The sequence below is a fragment of the Phyllobates terribilis genome, unplaced genomic scaffold, assembly GCF_046119375.1.
Source record: "Phyllobates terribilis strain yellow unplaced genomic scaffold, ASM4611937v1 Scaffold_2__4_contigs__length_985480577, whole genome shotgun sequence".
NCBI classification, from domain to species: Eukaryota; Metazoa; Chordata; class Amphibia; order Anura; family Dendrobatidae; genus Phyllobates; species Phyllobates terribilis.
This window is the reverse complement of record NW_027362762.1, coordinates 378,008,995-378,030,271: the sequence shown is the minus strand read 5'-3', so window position 1 is coordinate 378,030,271 and position 21,277 is coordinate 378,008,995. Positions and strand designations below refer to the sequence as shown.

The 21,277-nt window shown below is 43.0% G+C and overlaps 1 protein-coding gene across 2 annotated transcripts in view; it reads left to right on the top strand.

The window, feature by feature from the left end:
• LOC141210718 (sodium/hydrogen exchanger 2-like) overlaps nt 1–21,277 on the top strand; it is a 176,983-nt gene that overhangs the window by 16,530 nt on the left and 139,176 nt on the right. For both annotated transcript variants that reach the window (XM_073664758.1, XM_073664759.1), the window contains exon 2: nt 17,179–17,642. In XM_073664758.1, coding sequence (XP_073520859.1) covers nt 17,179–17,642 — 464 coding nt within the window. The remainder of the gene's footprint in view (nt 1–17,178; nt 17,643–21,277) is intronic.

Sequence of the window (21,277 nt, the reverse complement as noted above, 5' to 3'; positions counted from 1 at the left end):
CCTGGTAGGCCAGTCCAAGAAGGCCAAGAACCCGAAACCTCCGTTCCAATGGGGTAAACCAGAAGACGAATCCTTCACCCGACTGAAGATGGCTCTGACTGGAGACGAAGTCCTGGCCTACCCCGACTATGGCCAACACTTCATACTCCATACAGATGCCAGCAATGTGGGATTAGGAGCGATGCTATCCCAGGTACAGCAGGGCAGAGAGAGAGTGATTGCCTACGCCAGCTGGAAGCTCCGGCCCACGGAAAGTAACCCCGACAACTACAGTTCCTTCAAGTTGGAGTTTCTCGCCATAGTCTAGGCTGTAACAGAGCACTTCAAGCACTATCTCGCCTCCTCAAAATTTACAGTTTTCACAGATAACCTGCTGACGCACCTGGAGACTGCGAAGCTTGGTGCCCTAGAACAACGATGGATGGCCCGACTGTCTAACTATGAGTTTACCATCAAGTATCGGGCGGGGCATAAAAATGCAAATGCTGATGCGCTGTCCAGGATGCCAAACTTGCCAGATGGGGGAGAAGACCCGGAAGAGCTGGAGGAGAGAGAGATACCCGCTTTCTATCATCATGGGGTGACCCAGTGCTCCCACTGTGTAAGGGACAAGCGCTCCACCAACAGAGAGGCCACGTTCAACCCATTGCCCCACCATGGATGGGCAGAAACGCAGGATAGCGACCCGGCTGTCCGCCTAGTCAAGGAGTTGCTGACGCAAGCTGACTCGTACCCTGATCCAGATGCTCCACAGGAGACCCAACAGTTGTGGAAGGAGAAGGGCAAACTGTTCATCTACGAAGGAAAGCTGTGTCGAAGAAGCATCAACTCCCGGACACATGAACTGGTCTGGTAGGTGGTAGTCCCGAGGCGGGATGCGTCAATGGTCTTGGAAGCGTACCACGATGGAGCAGGACACTTCAGGTGGAAGAAGTTGGAAGTCCTGCTACGTGAGTGATTCTACTGGGTTGGCATGAGGAAAGCAATTGAGAGATGGTGTCGAGAATGTGGTCCATGCAACCGGAGACTAAAAGACCGTGACAGCCAGAGGGCTCCTCTGCAGCCAATCATCACCAAACAGCCACTAGAACTGGTAGCCTTGGACCACGTGAAGCTAGCCCCAAGCAGGTCAGGCTATGTCTACGCTCTAACCATAGTAGACCACTACTCCCGGTTCCTGGTAGTAGTGCCAGTAAAAGACCAGACGGCTCAGACGGCAGCCAAAGCGTTCCAACAACACTTTTGTCTCCCGCACGGTTACCCTGAACGGGTGCTTACCGACCAAGGTTCAGCCTTTGAAGCAGAGGTGTTCCAGGAATTCTGTAACTTGTACGGCTGCAAGAAAATCAGGACGACGCCGTATCATCCCCAGACAAACGGGTTGTGTGAGAAGATGAACCAGGTGGTAATAGACCTGTTGAGACGTTGCCCCTTGAACGTAGCCTGTGGCCAGAGAAGTTACCAGATTTGGTGGACCTGTATAACCACATCCTGGTGAACTCCTCCAACTGTACACCCGCTTACCTGATAAGAGCAAGACCTGGTAAGCTACCCATTGACTTGGACATAGGAGTCCTAACACCAGAGACGACTTCACCAGATGCGGATTGGGATACCGAGCGGCAGCAACAATACCGCAAGGTGCAAGAGTGTGTTGAGAGAAGTTTGTCCCAGGCAAGACAGACGCAAGAGAAAACTTATAATCAGCACGCACCCGCCGTTCCCTTATCACCTGGAGAACAGGTACTTAAGAGGAAGAGACGAGTCCACAAGTTAGATGACCAGTGGGAGGTTGTACTACACCGTCCTACCCTCGAATTACGATAACACCAAAGTGTGCCTCATCAGCAAAGATGGAGGGGAAACTTCAGCGGTCGCCTCAAGAGACCACTTGAGGGTATGTCCGGAACAGTTGAAACACAAAGAAGATCAAGACAGCCCTCAGCCCACCAAAGAAGTGGAAGAAACGGTCCAGACAGCCCTCTGAGAATTTCCCCGGTCTTGGACGCAGGTGAACAAAGCGATTGTGGTGCCTGTCCTAACCTTTCTCCAAGCGGCCTCACCGGAAGCTGCAGAAGTCCCAGAACAGCTGGAAGACCAGTCGGCCCCAGAGACAGAGGTTTCATCATCAGCAGACCAGAAGAATTGACCCTCTGCTAGCAGTGAACCTGTCGTACCCATGGTGAGCCAAAGAATTCGTAGGAGATTACCTAGCCTACCGGTGTTACCTCAGACTACCTGTAGTCTAATTCACACTGAATCCACCACACCAGGGGTAGACACTAGGGACCAGGGTAGGGCAGTGACAACTAACGTACTACGTAGATCGACCAGGAGTACAAAAGGTCAGATCCCTGCTCGCTGGAGAAAGTAAACAATTAAAGTATAAGAGAATTAAAATGTATGCTGTATATAGTTACCAGTAAGGGTAAAGCAGAAAAGTTGTGTTTTCAAAGTGAATTGCAAAAGTTGGTCATGTGTGCATTTAGTTACCCGGTAAGGGTATAAAGACTTGTAGGTTATGGACGGTGAATAACCAAAGAACTTTCCATTGTAAATAGTTGCACTTATTAGAGTGCCCCCTATTGGTTTTATTGACAAACAAGGAAAGGGAGAAGGGGAGAAAAAAATCAGCTCACCCGATCGTTAACCGCTGGAGGCTGTGTGAGTTGATCCGACAACGGAATAGCCCTGTCATGTCGGTATGGGAAGAAAGTTATATTTTCTCTAAGTATAATCCCTTTTATAAACGATATAGAATGGTACGCTAGGTACATAGATGATTTACTACTTATCTGGAAGGGGCCCATTTCCAAAGTTCCATCGTTTGTGGATTATCTCAATGGGAATGACTACAATTTGAAATTTACTTTTTGCCTTCAAAAACAAACTATTAATTACTTAGACATTGTTTTATCTGGTGATGATAATACCAAAAAAATCACGATACTTCCTTTTAGAAAAGCAACAGCTGGAAATACTATTTTGCAAGCTTCATCTTGTCACCCTAAGCATATAATAAAAAACATCCAAGTGGGAGAATTTATCAGGATGAAGAGACATTCCTCAAATCAAGAGATTTATACAACTGCAGTTCAATCTACCAAAAAACGACTCTTAAGGAGAGGTTACCCCAATAAATTCTTATCCAGAGCGGACAATATTGTAGCAGATATTAATAGATTAGATCTTTTAAAAAATCCCACTAGAAAAACTAGGGCAAAAAATCAGACTTCAGATGATAAAATCGTTTTCTGCACCCAATACAGTCCGCAATATCAGGATGATATTAATATTGTGAGAAAATATCTACCAGTCTTAAATCAAGATCAAACACTCTGTAAAATTTTGGAGACTTCGAATATTCAATTTGTATCTCGAAAAGCAGCCACTTTAGGTACTATTTTGTCTCCCAGTCTTTTTTTTTGTCTGAAAAAAATCCCCTCTCCGATACTTGGCTAACACTAAAAGGTTTCTATGGCTGTGGTCACACACGTTGCATTTCTTGTGGCTGTGCCCAGAAAAGCACATCTTTTCAATCTTACATTACTAATCAGACTTATAATATTAATTATTTTATGAATTGTAATACTGATAATGTTATCTACCTTGCAGAATGTTTTCTTTGCAAATTACAGTATGTTGGTTGCACTACTGGGCCATTGAAAAAACGCATTAGGAGGCATCTATCCAACCCAAAAATCTTTAATTGCTCGTCTTTATCAAGACATTTTCAGCACACACATGGAGGAGATGTGTCTGGTTTTAAATTTAGAGCCATAGAAAAAGTTTATAAACCTTTTAGAAGAGAAGAATATAAGAGAAAAATTCTCAATAGAGAATCCTTTTGGATCTTTAGATTAGCTACTAGAATACCGCAAGGTCTGAACATCAGACAAGACTTAATATTACAATATACATAAATTGAAAAAAAAATGTTTCCCTTTTTTTTTTTTTTGCGGGTTTTCTCCTGCAATTTCAAATATCTCTGAGGGAGAATTTAATATGATGATGAGACAGTATTATAACAAAGATATTTATATGCCCATAGTTAAATTTATGAAATATTTATTTTCAAAGAGAGGTTATTCATACTAATTCGCAATCAGAATTGATAATGTTGTAGTAGAAAATCAATACCCGATTTCTTAAATAATTCTATTCATTTAAGGTAACTCTCGTACTCTTTTCAGATTGTACTGTTCCATGATTTATATATATATATATATATATATATATATATATATATATATATATATATATATATATATATATATATATATATATACTCTGTATAACTGTTTTTCTTTTGTAGTGTCAGTGAAATATAGTGGTTTTATTTTGTATTTTGTTCTACTGGCCTGTCACTTTTTAACTCCTACCTAGTAATTAACTAATTATTTACCATCTGTGTCTAGGTGGAGCCATGTTTGTATGCATAGCTATATATACCAGTGACTTTATCCCATGATTAAGGCTAATACTTAGCCAAAACGCGTTGGGACTATCATGTCTTGTGTCCTTGTATCCCGTGTATTGTCCTTTTGACATGGCTGCTTTTATATGTTCCTAATAAAAGCTTAATTTTATCGAAGATCCGCTGGAAGACCACATTTCTTTCTCCTATTGGTTTTATGGTTACAACAAATGACCTCAGAACAAAAACCCGTTTGGCGTGGCCGAAGATGTGGTCCAACACCTGGATCATCTATGCCCTGCAGCCACGCCCAGGGCCTACGTTGAGGGTTTTCGGACGGGTCCCTCATGTTGCTCAAAATTGTTCCTTACTAAAGAAGAATGGACACCTGGTTACAGAATGTACTGTAACCTGTTGAAGAATGTTATTAACAGTGTTTTATAATGTTTTGATAACCAGTAACGTTCAGGAAATTTTAAATTCATAATCTTATAATGTGAATTGTTATTTGTTAATTTTGAAAAGTATCCTCAGTCCGGGATTACTGAAGTTAACTAGGGCGGAATGTGGCACCCCAGGGGTCCGGTTGCCACAGTGGCATTGCCTCCCTCAAAAGAGGTAATGCCATGCCTGGAAGCAAGCAGGGATCCCCTAGTCATGTATACTAAACATGCAACACTTTCCCGGCTCCAGACCAGCAAGGGGAGCTACTCCCCTTGGCAACTGGGATCTGGGGGCGGGGTTAGTTAGTCTTAGTGTGAAGAGTTGAAGCGAGGACGTCGAGGAGAGAGGAGCTGGGGACTGGAGCTGCGCGGCAGTTCACCCCAGAAGCATCAGCACAGAAGAACCGGACACCGGAGTCCGAGGCTGTGGGGCACTGAAGGCCCAGCCGCAGAAACCGGAGGGCAGGAGACTGCAGGTCTCCTGGTCCCATCAGATACCCGGAGGCTCAGCAGCACCACAGGGTCCAGCACCGCTACGTGGGAGCGACGCACCAGCAAGGCCCGAGCTGCCTGCCATACGGGTGAGCACAGAAACGTTACACTCAGGGACGAGGGCCACCGCACAGCTACAAGCAGCAGGGCCAAAGAGTTTAGTGGAAAGGGAAGGCCTCCAACTTCACCTGGCAAGGAGGATTCTTTACTTGCTTCCAGGCTGCCCGGACTTCCACTTCTAGCCAGTACCCTAGTCCCGGCTTGTCTAATCACCACCAGTAAAGACCCTGGGACTGCACTTCCTTGTCTCTGTGTTTCTTGCTGCGGCATCAACCCCTGCACTACAACGCCCAGCACAACCTGCAATATCTACACTGCCCTGGAGCTAGCTCTTCCTGTGGAGAGCCACACCATCCCTGCTGCAGTAATATCAGCTTCAGAGGACTGCTCCGCAGCGGCGGCTCCCTTTAGCCGCATTCCACAGATGGCGTCACAAACTCTATAAAAACACCATAAATCCCCTATCCATAACCCCTTTTATTGACCGCCCTGGGTCACGGACCGGTTCACCGGCTCTGTGACATTCCCCAGCATCCACCGACCCGTCACTGGGTACCCCACGGCCCAGGGGGCGCGTCATATGCATACCCTCGGGTCCCAGGTCTCATACTGGCGAATCCCCACACTACACAATGCCTGCACTGGGGGAATTCATAAATTTGTGTTTTCATTGGCTGTAAGCCATAATCATCAACAATAACAGAAATAAACACTTGAAATAGATCACTCTGTTTGTAATGACGCTATATAATATGTGTTTCACTTTTTGTATTGAAGAACTGAAAGAAATTAACTTTTTGACGATATTCTAATTTAGTGAGATACAGGTGACACCTGTATGTGGTGTCACCGTAATCGTACTGACTTAAAGAATAAAGCTGCCTTATCACTTTTACCACATGGAGAATGGCATAAGAAAACCCCCTGTAAAACAATTCCTGAAAGCGAGAAAGGAAGAAGACGAATGTTACAATTTGTTACTCAAATTCTCCTTAGCCAATACCCCATAAGTGGTCGAAAACTACTTTGAGGTAGCTCAGACCCTGAAAAACATGATTAGGGCTAGATTTTCCAGTCCTCAATCACATAATCACCGTTATTCAATGAATAACGGTGATCACGTAAAATATTTTCTCTCTGATATACATGTCAGAGGAAAGAGAAGTCCGCGAACTCTTCCGGTACCTCCACAAGCCCCCTGCTCCATCCCCTGGCCCTCCACCTCCTCTTCATGAAAAAAAATGGTGCATGCACAGTGAGCCCGCTGGGATATACCGGCCAGCACCCGGCAACATCTGGGACTTTTCTTATTGGTTCCTTTTGCTCACTGTGGTAGACCCCAGCCAAAAAAACATGCATGCATTGCCTACCATGCACGGGCAATCCCTGAATGTTATGGTTTTTTTTTTTTGAGTGTTTAATGGCCACAAAACATGCAGGGCAGAGACTTGAGCATGTCACTCGAGCACCTGTGATACTCAGTGCATAACCGAGCACCTGATCAAACTCTAGTAGTGAGCAGTTGCGCTCAACACTAATGATGACATATTCAATAGGACGACCTAATGTTATCAAATTCTATGTCATACCTGTGGGTTCAAAATTCTCACTATACCACTGGATAAAATTCTTGAGGGGTGTAGTTTCCAAAACGGGGGCAGTTGTGGGAGTTTTCTGCTGTTTAGGTGCCTTAGGGGCCCTGCAAATGTGACATGTCGCCCGCAATCTACTTCAGCCAACTTGTATTCCAAAATCCAAATATTACTCCTTCCATTTCGAGTCCGGCCGCTTGTCCAAATAGAACTTTTTGACTGCATGTGGGGTATCGCTGCACTCATAAGAAAGTGAATAACAAACTGTCGGGTCCACTTTTAGGTGTTACCTCTTGGAAAAGAAATTTGTAACTAAAGTAAGATTTTTGTGAAAATTTGTTTCCTTTTTTAATATGACTGGATAAAATCCTTGAGGGGTTTAGTTTTCAAAATGGTGTCACTTGTGGGGGGTTTCCACAGTTTAGGCACATCAGGGGCTCTCCAAACGCAACATGTCATTCACTCTCGATTAAGCTATTTTTGAGTTCAAAAAGTCAAACAGTGCTCCTTCCCATCCCTGCCGTGTGCCCAAATAGTAGTTTCCCCCACAAATTGGGTATCTCCTTACCCAGGAGAAACTGCACAATAAATTTTGGGGTTCATTTTCTCCTGTTAGCCCTGTGAAAGTAAAAAATTTGGGGCTAAAGTAAAATTTTTGTGAAAAAAAAAAAAAAAAAGTTAAATGTTAATTTTTTCCTTCCACATTGATTCATTTCCTGTGAAGCACCTGAAGGGTTACTAACATTTTTTTTTAAAAATTGTGCTGATGTAAAGTATACTTGGGAAATGTTATATATTAACTATTGTGTGTGACCTAACTCTCTGGTTTAAGAGCATAAAAATGAAAAGTTTGAAAATTGTGAAATTTTTGCCAAATCAGATTTTTTTTTCACAAATAAACACAAGTTATATTTTACAAATTTTACCACTATTATGAAGTACAATATGTAACATAAAAACAAACTCAGAATCAGTGGGATCCGTTGAGGTGTTCAAGAGTTATTACCACATAAAGTGACAGTGGTCAGAATTCTAACATTTGGTCTTGGTCTTTAAGGTCAAAATTGGCTCAGTCACTATGGGGTTAATTGTGCTTCACCAGTTCTGTTCCAGTCATCTGGTGATGGAGTGCAGCACTGAGCAGACACCACTGTTCTTACAATCAGACCCACTGTTCAGGTGATTGAGGTCTTGCTTACTGTATGATTGTGATGAATTGGATGTCAAAAAATTAACAATCGGCACGATTGGAAGAACAGCGATAACTGCTCAGATGACTTTAACAGAGTAGCTATAGTTTAAGTATAACAACATTATTTTCTCCTTCCAAACTACAAACCGAGTGCAAACTACACCTTGAAGATCACAGGGCAGATTATGGATTGTTATCACCTTAACTGCACTTAGATAGGCAATTCAGAGGTGACAGGCTTCCTGAAATGTGACCCTCCACCCCCAAAACTTAGTATGCACATACATTTCTCATGTACTGTCACCAAACCTGGTTGCCTCTATCCTGCTGCCATCTGTTTTCTCTGTCAGATCGGCAGCCCATTTTCTTCTTAAAAATGACTCCTCCAGAGGCATGGGAAGCGCTGTGGAAAATCTAAACTACACCTCCCATGTCTGCTCTGTACAGCGACATGGATGCAGCACCATCATCATCGGTTCTGGTCACTTCCACACCAATGGAAAGGCAGGGGTGACATACTTCAAACTTTGCACAGTGCTCTCCATGCCTCTGTTGCAGCCATTTTGAAGAAGAGATCACTGAACCGACAAAGGAAGGCTACAACAGCTGGATGGAGGGCACCAGATATGCTGATTATACATGAAAAATGTATAGTCACATATAGGTTTTGGGTTGGAGCGTCACTTTAAGAATCATCTACTCCCTTTTAAAGACATAACTCACAAGAGTGTGGGACAGGACACTCCTATTCCCCAGATGCATTAGCTACCGTATCTGTCTTTAATGGACATTGTTAGTTACATTTATATTAAACATGGTTGCCAAATATGTGTGATTTTAGGAAAGGGATAAAGTAGATAAGTAATGTGCTGCCCTTTTACTAAATGCTTATTCCCATGGAATATTTAACCAAAGAAGAATTGACCTTGTTGGATAATATCATGGACTGGTTTTCAGATTACCCTGTTACTTTGTAAGGTCACATTACAGTAAAGAGAGAACATTTCTTCCCGGTCATGCATTAGCACATGTTCAGTTTTCCTTTAGGTGCAGTTAAGTGTGTCCTATGTGTGATGGACATAGCTAAGTGGGGTTAAAGGTTAATAATCTATGTAGGGTTAAAGGTTACTGTTCATTTCATATTAATTGCTGTCTATTTAGTTTCCATACAAAGGTTGCACAAACTATATTACATTTTAAATTGTACATAAATTGTGACTTGGTAGGCTCCTGTTCTTTCAACCAGATCTGCATGACTGGTGACATATATTAGAAGAACCAACTCATCAGTGCTGACTCCAAAAGAAAATTATCACTTTTTAAAAAAAGGTTGTTCCTTTAGAACATTCCCACCTTGTTTAACCTACATAGATGATCACCACAGCCTGACTGCAAAAAAACAGACTCCGCTGTCATTACTAGGGAAGGTTGTCAGCACTTACAAGTAGAGATGAGCGAACTTGTTCAGAAAATGTTCGCCAATCTCAGTCGGCACGGACAGTGCACATACGGATTCGTGTTCAGACCCTCGAGTCTTTTTTTTCTCAAAATTGGCCAAATTCGGCCAAAGTGCAGTAAATGATCGCATTTCCACTAATGCTCTTTGTAGGACTCTGGCTAGCATAGTGGTGCTGTATGATGAGCTGGGGGAACATGTTTGATGAGGGGAGGGGATGGGGAGAGGTCAGAGGAGCGGCGGACTGTTCTTAATTTTTTTTTTCTTTTTTTCTTAATTTAATGTGTGATGATTTCGGCACCCAACCGGAGCGCAGAAACCATCCACAACGTCGAGAACAAGGGCTTGTGTCATTGGCTGCAGAGTTACATGTCCCTCTCCATGTAAAGACCAGATATGTTGTTTTGGCACCATTTTGACAGTGTAACAGGGCAGAGAAGCTGCTGCTACTGAATATTGAGATAGTTAGCTAGGTGGTTGATTCTGTCAGCTAGTTCAGATAGGATACTGTGTGGCTGTGAAATCGATCTTCCTGCAGATTAATCCTTTTTGCAAATTGTGTAGTCTAGAGACACCAGGCCACATTTCAGCATATAACTCTTTAGTGCTTCTAATATTGTGCTCCAGGCAGGGGTCCTCATTTGAAAATCTAAATTTTTTCTGCTACTAGCAGTGCCCTGATACAAGGTCACATTTGTGTATAGAAATATTTTGTGCTGGTAATGTTTTTAGCCTGGCAGGAGTCCTCATTTGAAAATCGAAATTCTTTCTGCTACTAGCGTGGTCCTGTAACAAGGCCACATTTCAGAATCTAACTCTTTTGTGCTGCTAATATTGTGCTCCAGGCAGGAGTCCACATTTGACAATCTAAATTATTTTTGCTACAGAAAGCAGACCGCACTTCTGCATATAAATATTTTGTGCTTCTAGTTTTGCTTCAGCCAGGAGTTCACATTTCAAAATCAAAATTCTTAGTGTGGCTGTAGCATGCTAGTAGCACAATCTCCGCAAATAAATACTGATTGGTAATTTAGTGACAGGTGACTGACAGGTATGAGCCTAGTGTTGTCAAACAGCTAGTTAAAAGAGGGCCAGGGTACATCCACCATGAGTGGGGGGAAAAAGCTAGGTCATGGTGGATGGGGGAATAGGCTTGGTGTACGTGGGGTAGGTGGTAATGTTAGTGAAAGCTCTACTGAACAAACGCCATCTCGTCCTATACAAAGACAACTGACAACTTCTGTTACTGGACGGGCTACTTCACTCCCTTTTTTTGGCAGCCACATAGCGGTACGCCTTATAGATGAAGGCAATATGGATGGCAAACATTGCATCAAGTGGCCTCTCATCCTCTTCCTACACCTCAACATCACACACAGTACAGCCCTCAGAGGTGGCACCCCAATTACCCTTGCCCCCAACCCTTCACCTGCATCACAACTCTCCAACTGCTCAGCTGATTGTGGGCGAGTCTGCAGAGCTGTTCACACATTCTATTCCATGGGCATCAGAGGTCTGCTACAAAGATTCACAGACTCAAGAGGAGGAAATCGTCTGCACAAATGCCCAAACTTTTTTTCTGTTGGATCTGGGGCTGGACGAAGTAGGGTCCAAGTAGAATCCAGACCCTCGTCACCAAATGCTAACCCCCGGGGGTGGAGGTGATCCTGATGAGACTCAGATACCTGAGGTGCACGCGGACTGTACTGTGCAGTCAGGGCAGGAAGAGGAGGAGGGCGACTCTCAGGGCAAGGAGTGGGAGAACAGAGAGGATGACGATGAGGTTGTAGATCTCACTTGGTGTGAACCCAGAGGCATGCAGCTGAGTAGCTCAGGAAAGGAGGTGGGGGAGGAGGAAAACAAGGTAGTTACGTTGCAGCCTCCTGCACAGACATGGAGTGATGCAACCACGACAAGCACTGCATCCTCAGCGACAACTGTGACTGTGTCCAGCAGAGTCCAGTTCGCAGGGGCCACAAGGGTTGTTTAGCCTGGGCCATTTTTAAGACCACAAAGGATGACCGAACTCACATTATCTGCTAACTTGGTAAAAAAAAAAAAAGACTCAGAGGCAAAAATTGCAATAGTTTGACAACTACATACATGACCCAGCACATTCCTGATCAATATGCGTTACTCTGTCAATCTCACTGCGCTAAAAATGGTGGACTAGTGGGCCTCTCCAACCACTGGCCGCCTCATCATTTGCATCTGCTACTTCCTCCTCAGTCACCGTGGCAAGTGTTCTCACACAGGTCTCCAGCTGCAGAACCTCCACTTGTTTACCCACTACAGGTGGGGTGAGTGAGAGCCCGTCAGCTATTACGGAAGTGGACATGCCTGCTGTTTTTGTTTCACTGAGCACACCACATCTTTCTCAATCCACCAGAACATCGTTGCCTGCACCTCTCACAGTCCAGCAGTTTGTCATGTTCACCCTGCTCCACCATCTCTTAGCATAGTATACAGCCCTTGGTCCCGCAGTTGTGGTCACGTAAAGGATTGTTTCCTCCTACACCTGCCAAAGCAAAGAGCTTGAACTCCACTATCTCAAATCTGTTGTCAACGGAAATGCTGCCTTCCCGCCTGGTGGATACAGATGGTTTTTCAAAGCTGATGGCCTTTGCAGTCCCCCAGTACCGGTTGCCCAGTCACCATTACTTCTGAAAGAAAGCTGTGCCTGTCCTACACCTGCATGTCGCAGACAACATCACCCTTTCCTTGAAAAAAAACTATTTCTGCCAGTGTGCATTTCATCAGACACCTGGACAAGCATGGCAAGGGGCATTACAACTTGCTGACTGGGTACTGGGTGACTCTGGTGGCTGTGGGGGCAGGTGGGGAAGAGGCTGCTCCACAAGTTTTGGAATCCCCAAGGCTTGCCAGACAAACCTCTGTATCTAACACTTCCTCCACTGCTTCTGCCTCCTCCACCTCCTCTAGGGCCTCCAACTGCGCCCTCAACCTCTGCCTTAATGAGACGCATTCCTACAGTGCAGAGAGAATCCCCCCCCTATCTCCATACTGCGCAGCCAGGGATCACCGCAATCAAGCAGTGTTAAAATGAATATGCTTTGGAGATCGCAGTCACATAGCTGAAGAGTTGTGGATAACTCTCCAGGCCGAGTTTGAGCAATGGCTGTCTCCACTGAACTTGGAGCCAGGGAAGGCCGTGTGTGATAACGATGCAAACCTAGTTGCGGCCCTACACTGAGGCAACCTCACAAACGTGACTAGCGTGGCTCACATCCTCAACCTGGTGGTACAGCAATTTCTCCGCCCCATCCCCGCCTGGATGCGCTGCTGCAGAAAGCACGGTCACGGTATACTCACTTCTGCCATTCGCACCCCACGGGTCATCAACTTGCATCACTACAGAGGTCTTTGGCCCTACCGGTTAACTGGTTGATAAGCGATGTGCCGACATTGTGGAATTCCACTCTGCACATGTGGCAGCAGTGACTAGCTTTGGCGCAGTATCTCATTTTGCAAAGCCTGGGACAACGCAGTGTGGATGTGGTGCAAATCACGTTTGCAGAGTGGGCACAGATTAAGGAGCTCTGCACCCTTCTGCACTGTTTCGAATTTCTACTAAGATGCCATCATCAGCATCACTATTCCAGTAATCTACATGCTAGAGCACACTTTGAATAGTCTGTGGGAGGAGTTGGTGGTCCCAGAGGAAGAGGAGGAAGGGATAACAATATCTCTAAGTTCCAGACTGTCATCGCACAGATAGGTGCCTACGGAGGGGGGGAATTACAGTGATCGAGGGGGGGCTCGTGGTACCAGAGAAATTGTTAATGAAGGTGCAGGAGCCGAGGAACAAATGGAGGCAGAGGATGAGGTGATGGGCACACAACAGTCAAGAGATGATCCCCTCTCTGTTGTCCGTGGTTGGCGGGAGGGGACAGAGGAAGCAAGCTTCAGTATTACCCTGCCACTAACACACCATGGACTTGGACCTTATGGAAGAGCCTGACATATGAGCGCCTTCTTGCTGCACTATCTGCAGCATGATCCCTGTATTGTTAGGATTCTAAATAATGCTTACTACTGGGTTGCCACTCTGTTAGATCCACTAACAAGAATAAATTTTGCCAGATGTTTCCCGCCCTGGAAAGGAACGCGCGCATGCTGGAGTATCAAAACACGCTTGTAGGCCACCTTAAAAGTGGTTTTCCCCAAGACAGCAGTGAGGCACACAGTGTGCATCGCATTTGTAGTCTTCCAACCCCGGGAACGTCGAGTCGTCAACACAAAAACATCAGCAGCAGTGTAAGTGGCAGAAGCAATCTCTGTGAGTCATTTCACACATTTTTTTTAGAACAGCCAGTACACCAGCAGAACAGAGAGTACAAGTCTGACACGTAGTGAACGACTGGAGAGGATGGTGCAGGAGTATCTCGAGCTCAATATCCATGCCATCAGGAGGGTTTGGACCCTTTTGCATTTTGGTCTTCAAAAATGAGATCGTCTGTCACGCCTTGGAGGTTTTGTCATGCCCAGCAGCCAGCGTTCTCTCAGAACGTGTCTTCAGCGCTGCTGGTGGTGTCCTGACAGATAAGTGCATCCAGCTGTCCCCTGAAAGTGTAGACTGCCTAACCTTTCATCAAGATGAACAAGTCATAGATCTCCAAGGACTTTTGCACCCCAACCGCAGACTGTGCAGACTAGGCAATGGTGCAGTTTTTACTGTGATGCATTGATCTCACGTTATTGCAGTCTGTGACATCTTTGTCATGGCTTCTTTGCCTGCTGTTGCTATTTCTGCTAATGTTATCAATAATTTTTGGAAATGTGGAGACTTCTAGTTTGGCCTCCATCTGGTGGGTTGCCTGTAGTGGAAGGGGTGTCAATACCCTATTATACTATTTCTACTCTGGTGAAATTGAAGCCACTTTAGTGGTCTGTGGCAATAATTTTTTGAAATGTGGAGGCTACTAGTTGGGTCTGCTTCTGGTGGGTTGCATGTAATGGAAGGGGTGTCAGAGCCCCATTATACTATTTCTACTCTGATGAAATTGATGCCACTCTCGTGGTGTCTGTCCCTAATTTTTTTTAAATGTTTGGACTCCAAGTTGGGTCGCCTTCACGTGTGTTGCCTGTAGCAGTAGGGTTCCCAGACCGGTAGGCCTGTACTTACTTTCAGTCAACTACCTGTGTTACTATCCTTCAATTTTTCAAGCAATAGTAGTCTATAAAACTGAAATATGTGCCACCTGAGTGTGGCTGAGCAGAAAAGTAGCTTGAGCTGTTGCATGTGGTATGAGGGATCCCAGCACAGCATGCTTACACCGATCCCTCACACACCTCGTCTTACTTTGAAGTTGAATCCAAAGCTGTAAATGCTGGCCCAGACCCTGATACCTGATCCATGGCCCATGGCTGACTGCTGATGTGCCATTATAAAATTTAGACTGTGGGTCAATTGATGACACTTTTCCTGGTGTCTGACCCTAATTAAAGCTGTTTCGGCAGCTTTTGGGCCCCCCCTGAAGGTGTTGTCTATGCATTTGGTTTTGCCTCCCATTGAATTCAATGGGGTCCGGATATGTTCAATGAATTGTTTGGCGAACATCGGGAACCGAACCAAACCTGGAAAGGTTTGCTCATCTCTACTTACAAGTATCCCCTTTAGTATCAATGTATGATGGCGTTCAATAAATTCAGTGGCTTCTATCTAATACAGTACATCCCGGGTGAGAGATGCTGTTTTCAAATGCTCTCTGTTCTATGTCATAGATAGGGTTTCAAAGATGGGTACACTCCTATGAAATTCATATGCCCCAGAGGACATTTTGTTACAGGACATTGTATAAAGAAACTATTAGGAAATGTCACTAGATGTATTTTCATTTTAAACTTAGTTTAAGGCTGTGTTCACATGTTGTGTAACTAATCCATTTTTTTTCTCATGATTTTTTAAACACATGGTAAACAACGTGGTGATTTTACCATATATTTCAATAAAAAAACAAAAAACAAAAAAAAACACACTGGGAACATAGTGTTCAAACAATATCTAAATGCTTTCCAGTTGTAAAGGTGAAACTTTACGCCACATTTTTGACCTAGGATGTGCCATACAAAAGCCTGTCCTATATTAATTTCCTGCCTTTAAACATAATACACAGCTATAGTGTGAAGTGCGATTTCACCTCCGATCCTCATAAATGAAAAGGCATTATGAGCCGCACCTTGGGCATAAAATAAATAAAAGATATCTCTATAAAAAGTTTAGTGACTGGAAGTTTCTGCCATCATGTTGATGCCAAAGGTGTGTAAAGGTGTATTTTATAAGGCCACATGCACACATTGAGTATTTGAGTATTTTACCTCCAGTATTTATAAGCCAAAAGTAAGTAAAAATTAAAAAGTGGTGACGTGTTTCTATTATACTTTTCTTCTCATTGTTCCACTCCTGGTTTTGGCTTATAAATACTGATGTAAAATACTGAGCAAATACTGAATGTTTGCACATCCTCTCGGATGAGGAGAAGATTGAAAAAATTCTCCATCTTCTCCATTCTGTGAGTTCAGGAAAATCAGACCGCACTCATCTGCGTGCAGTACGACGTTTCCCACAGCCTCGTTGACTTGCATGTCTGAGTATAATCCGATTTACGGATGCAAATCATGCATGCTGTGAAAAAAAAAAAATTCCCCTCACTCGGTCCGAGGTGAAAAAAAAAAATAAGACATGTGCACGGCCCCACAGAATAATATTGATCCGAGTGCGATCCAATGTTTTCTTGGATCGCATTAGGACCGAAAATGTGGTAATCTGCACGAGCCAATAGGGTTGTTAATTGAACACATGGGCCATCTACAAAGGCTGCACTCCTTCAATGGAGAAAGCATATTGTGACAATTTGTCTCCATTGGCAGGATACAAAATGATCAAAGGAAGATAACACTTGGCACTCAAAAGGCTTGCAGTGAATGAAGGATTCATTTATTTAGGCAATCTTTTATAGTTTAACATAAATGTTCAAATGTAGGACCGAAAACAAGATTTATAATCCTTTTATAGGATTACATATCCTTTTTGGTATACCCTTTCGGTACTCTTGCAAGTCTATACTGCAATGACCATAAAAAATGTCTCATCTGGATAATTAATCGGGAATATTGTAATAATTTTGCTTATTTCACCATATAGAGCATTCCAGTCTGTTAACCGTTATAAGAGATAAAAATGTTTTGGCATAAAGCTCATTAATGTAAATTATTATATTTTTGTTTTCAGCATATCTTATAAAGGTTAAAATATAAAAGATTGCCTAAATAAATGAACACTTTTGAGTGCCAAGTGTTATCTTCGCATTCTACATGTTGGAACCCTACTTGGCAATCTTCGTATTCTACATGTTGGAACCCTACTTGGCACCTCTGCACACACCAGGAGTGCCGTATATTCCTCTACACAACAAAATAATAATCAAAGCTCATGGAGTTTGAGATTGCTTCTGTTTTAACACCTCTACATTTCATTACATCTTTTTATTCACCTTTTTACACAGGTTTCCATCTCTACCACCGGCTGCATACCATAGTACCAGAGAGCTGCCTACTTATCTTGGTTGGACTTCTCCTTGGTGGGATTATATTTGCTGTCAATGAAAAGTCTCCTCCTGCCATGAAAACGGATGTCTTTTTCCTGTATCTTCTACCTCCAATTGTGCTGGACGCCGGCTATTTCCTCCCCACCCGCCCCTTCTTTGACAATGTGGGCACAATATTTTTGTATGCTGTGGTGGGTACTCTTTGGAATGCCTTTGGGATTGGTTTATCCTTATTTGGGATTTGTCAGATTGAAGCATTCGGGCTATTAAATATTTCTTTGTTGCAATGCCTATTGTTTGGCAGCCTAATTTCAGCTGTAGACCCAGTGGCCGTTCTAGCCGTGTTTGAAAATATCCACGTTAATGAACAATTATACATTTTAGTATTTGGGGAATCCTTGCTGAATGATGCTATTACAGTGGTGAGTATCTGAGCTAATCATTTCATATATATTTGTGTAGTGTGTATATATATAGATATATATATTGTATTATTGTGTTTATTTCTGTTTTTATTATGATACTAATTCTCAATTTTCTAGGGCTTCTATCACACATGCAGGTTTTTAAATTAGACAGGGATGCATGCAAAAAGATACAAAAGACTAATTCGTCTCCCCCTCTTTTTTATACACTCTTGTGGTTAGCTTAAGAAGACTGCCACAATAAAAACACAGATTGTGTTATTCCATCATGTTTCACCATTTCCCATCTGCAAAATAGTAGAACTTATTTTGGAATTCATATTTGCAGTTCAATACATACGGCATGAAAATTAAAATTGTCTAAGGAAATTATAGTAAGAATAATTCAGGTTTCATTTTGTAAAATGCACCAGCAAAAAAAAATCAAACCTAGTCTAATTGCTAATTGAAAAAACTAATTGAGACAGTATGGTCCATCGTCCAACATGCCAGCCAAAGGATGCCAAATAGACGAGCCAAGCAGCAAACCGTTTTAACCACTTACTGACGGAGCCAATTATGTCTTTTAAATGGGTTGTGCCATCATAAAGAATACTTTTAGCCAAGTAGAAAAGGTGGAAATAAATAGTTTTGTAATTTTAGATTTATTAAAAATTCTGCTTTATTCAATAAATACCCAGGATTTATCTTCTGAAGTATTCTCACTAGCTCCCCCTGGCATTATTCCATTACATCCTCATAGTGGACGATCAGCTGGTCGAGTTTGTGAAGTTCCTCTCATCATAAGAGGTCCAACTCTGCCCAATTCCCCACCCCCAGTGTGCACAATGTATTCTCCCTCATACAAGTCTGACAGTGCAAAGAGCAGATTGTTATTGAAGCGTGTCAGGGAGTCCTCCAACCACCCCCCTGGGTAAGATCATCTACTTCACAGAGCTGTGAGCGCAGGAAGTGTCTCTCTGCAATCGCGCACATTATAATAATAATAATAATAATCTTTATTTTTATATAGCGCTAACATATTCCGCAGCGCTTTACATACATTATCGTCACTGTCCCCATCGGGGCTCACTATCTAGATTCCCTATCAGTATGTGTTTGGAGTGTGGGAGGAAACCGAAGAACCCGGAGGAAACCCACACAAACACGGGGAGAATATACAAACTCCTTGCAGATGTTGTCGTTGGTGGGATTTGAACCCAGGACCCCAGCGCTGCAAGGCTGCAGTGCTAACCACTGCGCCACATTACTCTGTAAAGCAGAAGATCTCCCCAGAGGTGACACTTTCAGGTAATAACTCAAATGCTTCAACGGATCCCATTTGATTCTGAGATTGTTTTTTGTGACATATTGTACTTTATGATAGTGGTAAAATTTCTTTGCTATGACTTGTGCTTCGTTGTGAAAAAAATGAGAATTTGGCGAAAGTTTTGCAATTTTCAAACTTTGAATTCTTATGCCCTTAAATCAGAGAGTTATGTCACACAAAATAGTTGATAAACATTTTCCACATGTCTTTATATCAGCACAATTTTTGAAACATTTTTTTTTTGTTAGGAAGTTATAAGGGTTAAAAGTTGACCAGCGATTTCTCATTTTTACAAAACCATTTTTTTACGGACCACATCACATTTGAAGTGACTTTGGGGGGTCTATATGACAGAAAATATTCAAAAGTGACATCATTCTAAAAACTTCACCCCCTCAAGGTCCCCAAAACCACATTCAAGAAGTTGATTAACTCTTTAGGTGCTTCACAAGAACTGAAGCAATGTGGAAGGAAAAAATGAACATTTTACTGTTTTCCTCAAAAGTTTACTTTTAGCTCCAAATTTTTTACTTTCATAAGGGTAACAGGAGAAAATGGACACCATAATTTGTTGTGCAACTGAGTACGTAAATGCCCCATATGTGGGGTAAAACTACTGTTTAGGCACACGGCAGGGTTCAGAAGGGAAGGAGCACCTTTTGACTTTTTGGATGGAATTATAAGCGGACACCATGTCACTTTTGGACAGCCTCTGATGTGCCTAAACAGTGGAAACCTCCCACAAGTGAACCCATTTTGAAGCTAGACCCCCTCAAAGAATGTATGTAGATGTCTGGTGAGCACCTTGAACCCCCAGGTGCTTCACAGAAGTTTATAAAATTGAGTCTTGAAAATAAAAAAAATAAAAATTTTCCCACAAAAATGTACTTTTAGCCCCCAATTTTTTTATTTTCACAACGGTAACAGGAGAAAATGGACCCCAAAATTTGTTTTGCAATTGCTTTTGAGTACGCCGCTACCCCATATTTAGGGGAAAACTATTGTTTGAGCGCACAAATTTGCGCTCAAATTTGTAATTCACAATGGGTAATAGGAGAAAACAGACCCCTTAATTTGTTATGCAATTTCTCCTGAATGCGATGAAGCCCCACATGTGGTCAAAAACTTCTTTTTGGGCACGTGGCAGGGCTAGGAAAGGAAAGAGCTCTCTTTGTCTGGAATAGATTGTGAATGCCATGTCACATTTGGAGAGCCCCTGACATGCGAAAATGGCAGAAACCCCTCACAAGTGACCCCATTTTGGAAATTAGTCCCCTCAATGAATTAATTTAGGGGTGTACTAAGCATTTTTAACGTACAGGTGATTCATTAAACCAGATGTGACTGTTTGAGCACACAGCAGGGTTCAGATGGGAAGGAGCGCTACTTGGCTTTTAGAACGCAGTTTTGTTTTAATAGATTGTGGGCTCCACTAGCTGAGCCCCTGAGTTGCCAGAACAGCAGAATCCCGCCCCCCAGGTGACCCCATATTGAGGAATTCATCTAGGGGTGTAGTGAGTATTTTGAAGTCGTAGATGCCTCACAGAATTTTATAACATTTGGACATGGAAGTATGACATTTTTGTGGTAAAAATGTAATTTCTTGTATTTGCTGCAAATTTGTCAGGTACACAAGGGTTAATAGGTGAAGCTGAACCCCAAAAAATTTATTACGCAATTTATCCTGAATGCGGTGATGCCCCATATTTCGTCAGATATTATTGTTAGGCCACACGTCAGGGCTGAGAAGAAAGGAGCGCTATTTGGCTTTTGGAGCACAGATTTTGGTGGAATAGTTTGCGGGCGACATATGTGGATTCCCAAAATTGTCAGAAGAGCAGTGATGGGGTGCTACGCCAGATGACCTGGCCTCCACAGTCACCAGACCTGAACCCAATCGAGATGGTTTGGGGTGAGCTGGACCGCAGAGTGAAGGCAAAAGGGCCAACAAGTGCTAAGCATCTCTGGGAACTTTTTCAAGATTGTTGGAAGACCATTTCCGGTGACTACCTCTTGAAGCTCATCAAGAGAATGCCAAGAGTGTGCAAAGCAGTCATCAAAGCAAAAGGTGGCTACTTTGAAGAACCTAGAATATGACATATTTTCAGTTGTTTCACACTTTTTTGTTAAGTATATAATTCCACATGTGTTAATTCATAGTTTTTATGCCTTCAGTGTGAATGTACAATTTTCATACTCATGAAAATATAGAAAAATCTTGAAATGAGAAGGTGTGTCCAAACTTTTGGTCTGTACTGTATATTTTCCTGTTTTTACAGAAAAACAATATTTTACAAAAAATTATTTGTTTTTGCATCGTCAT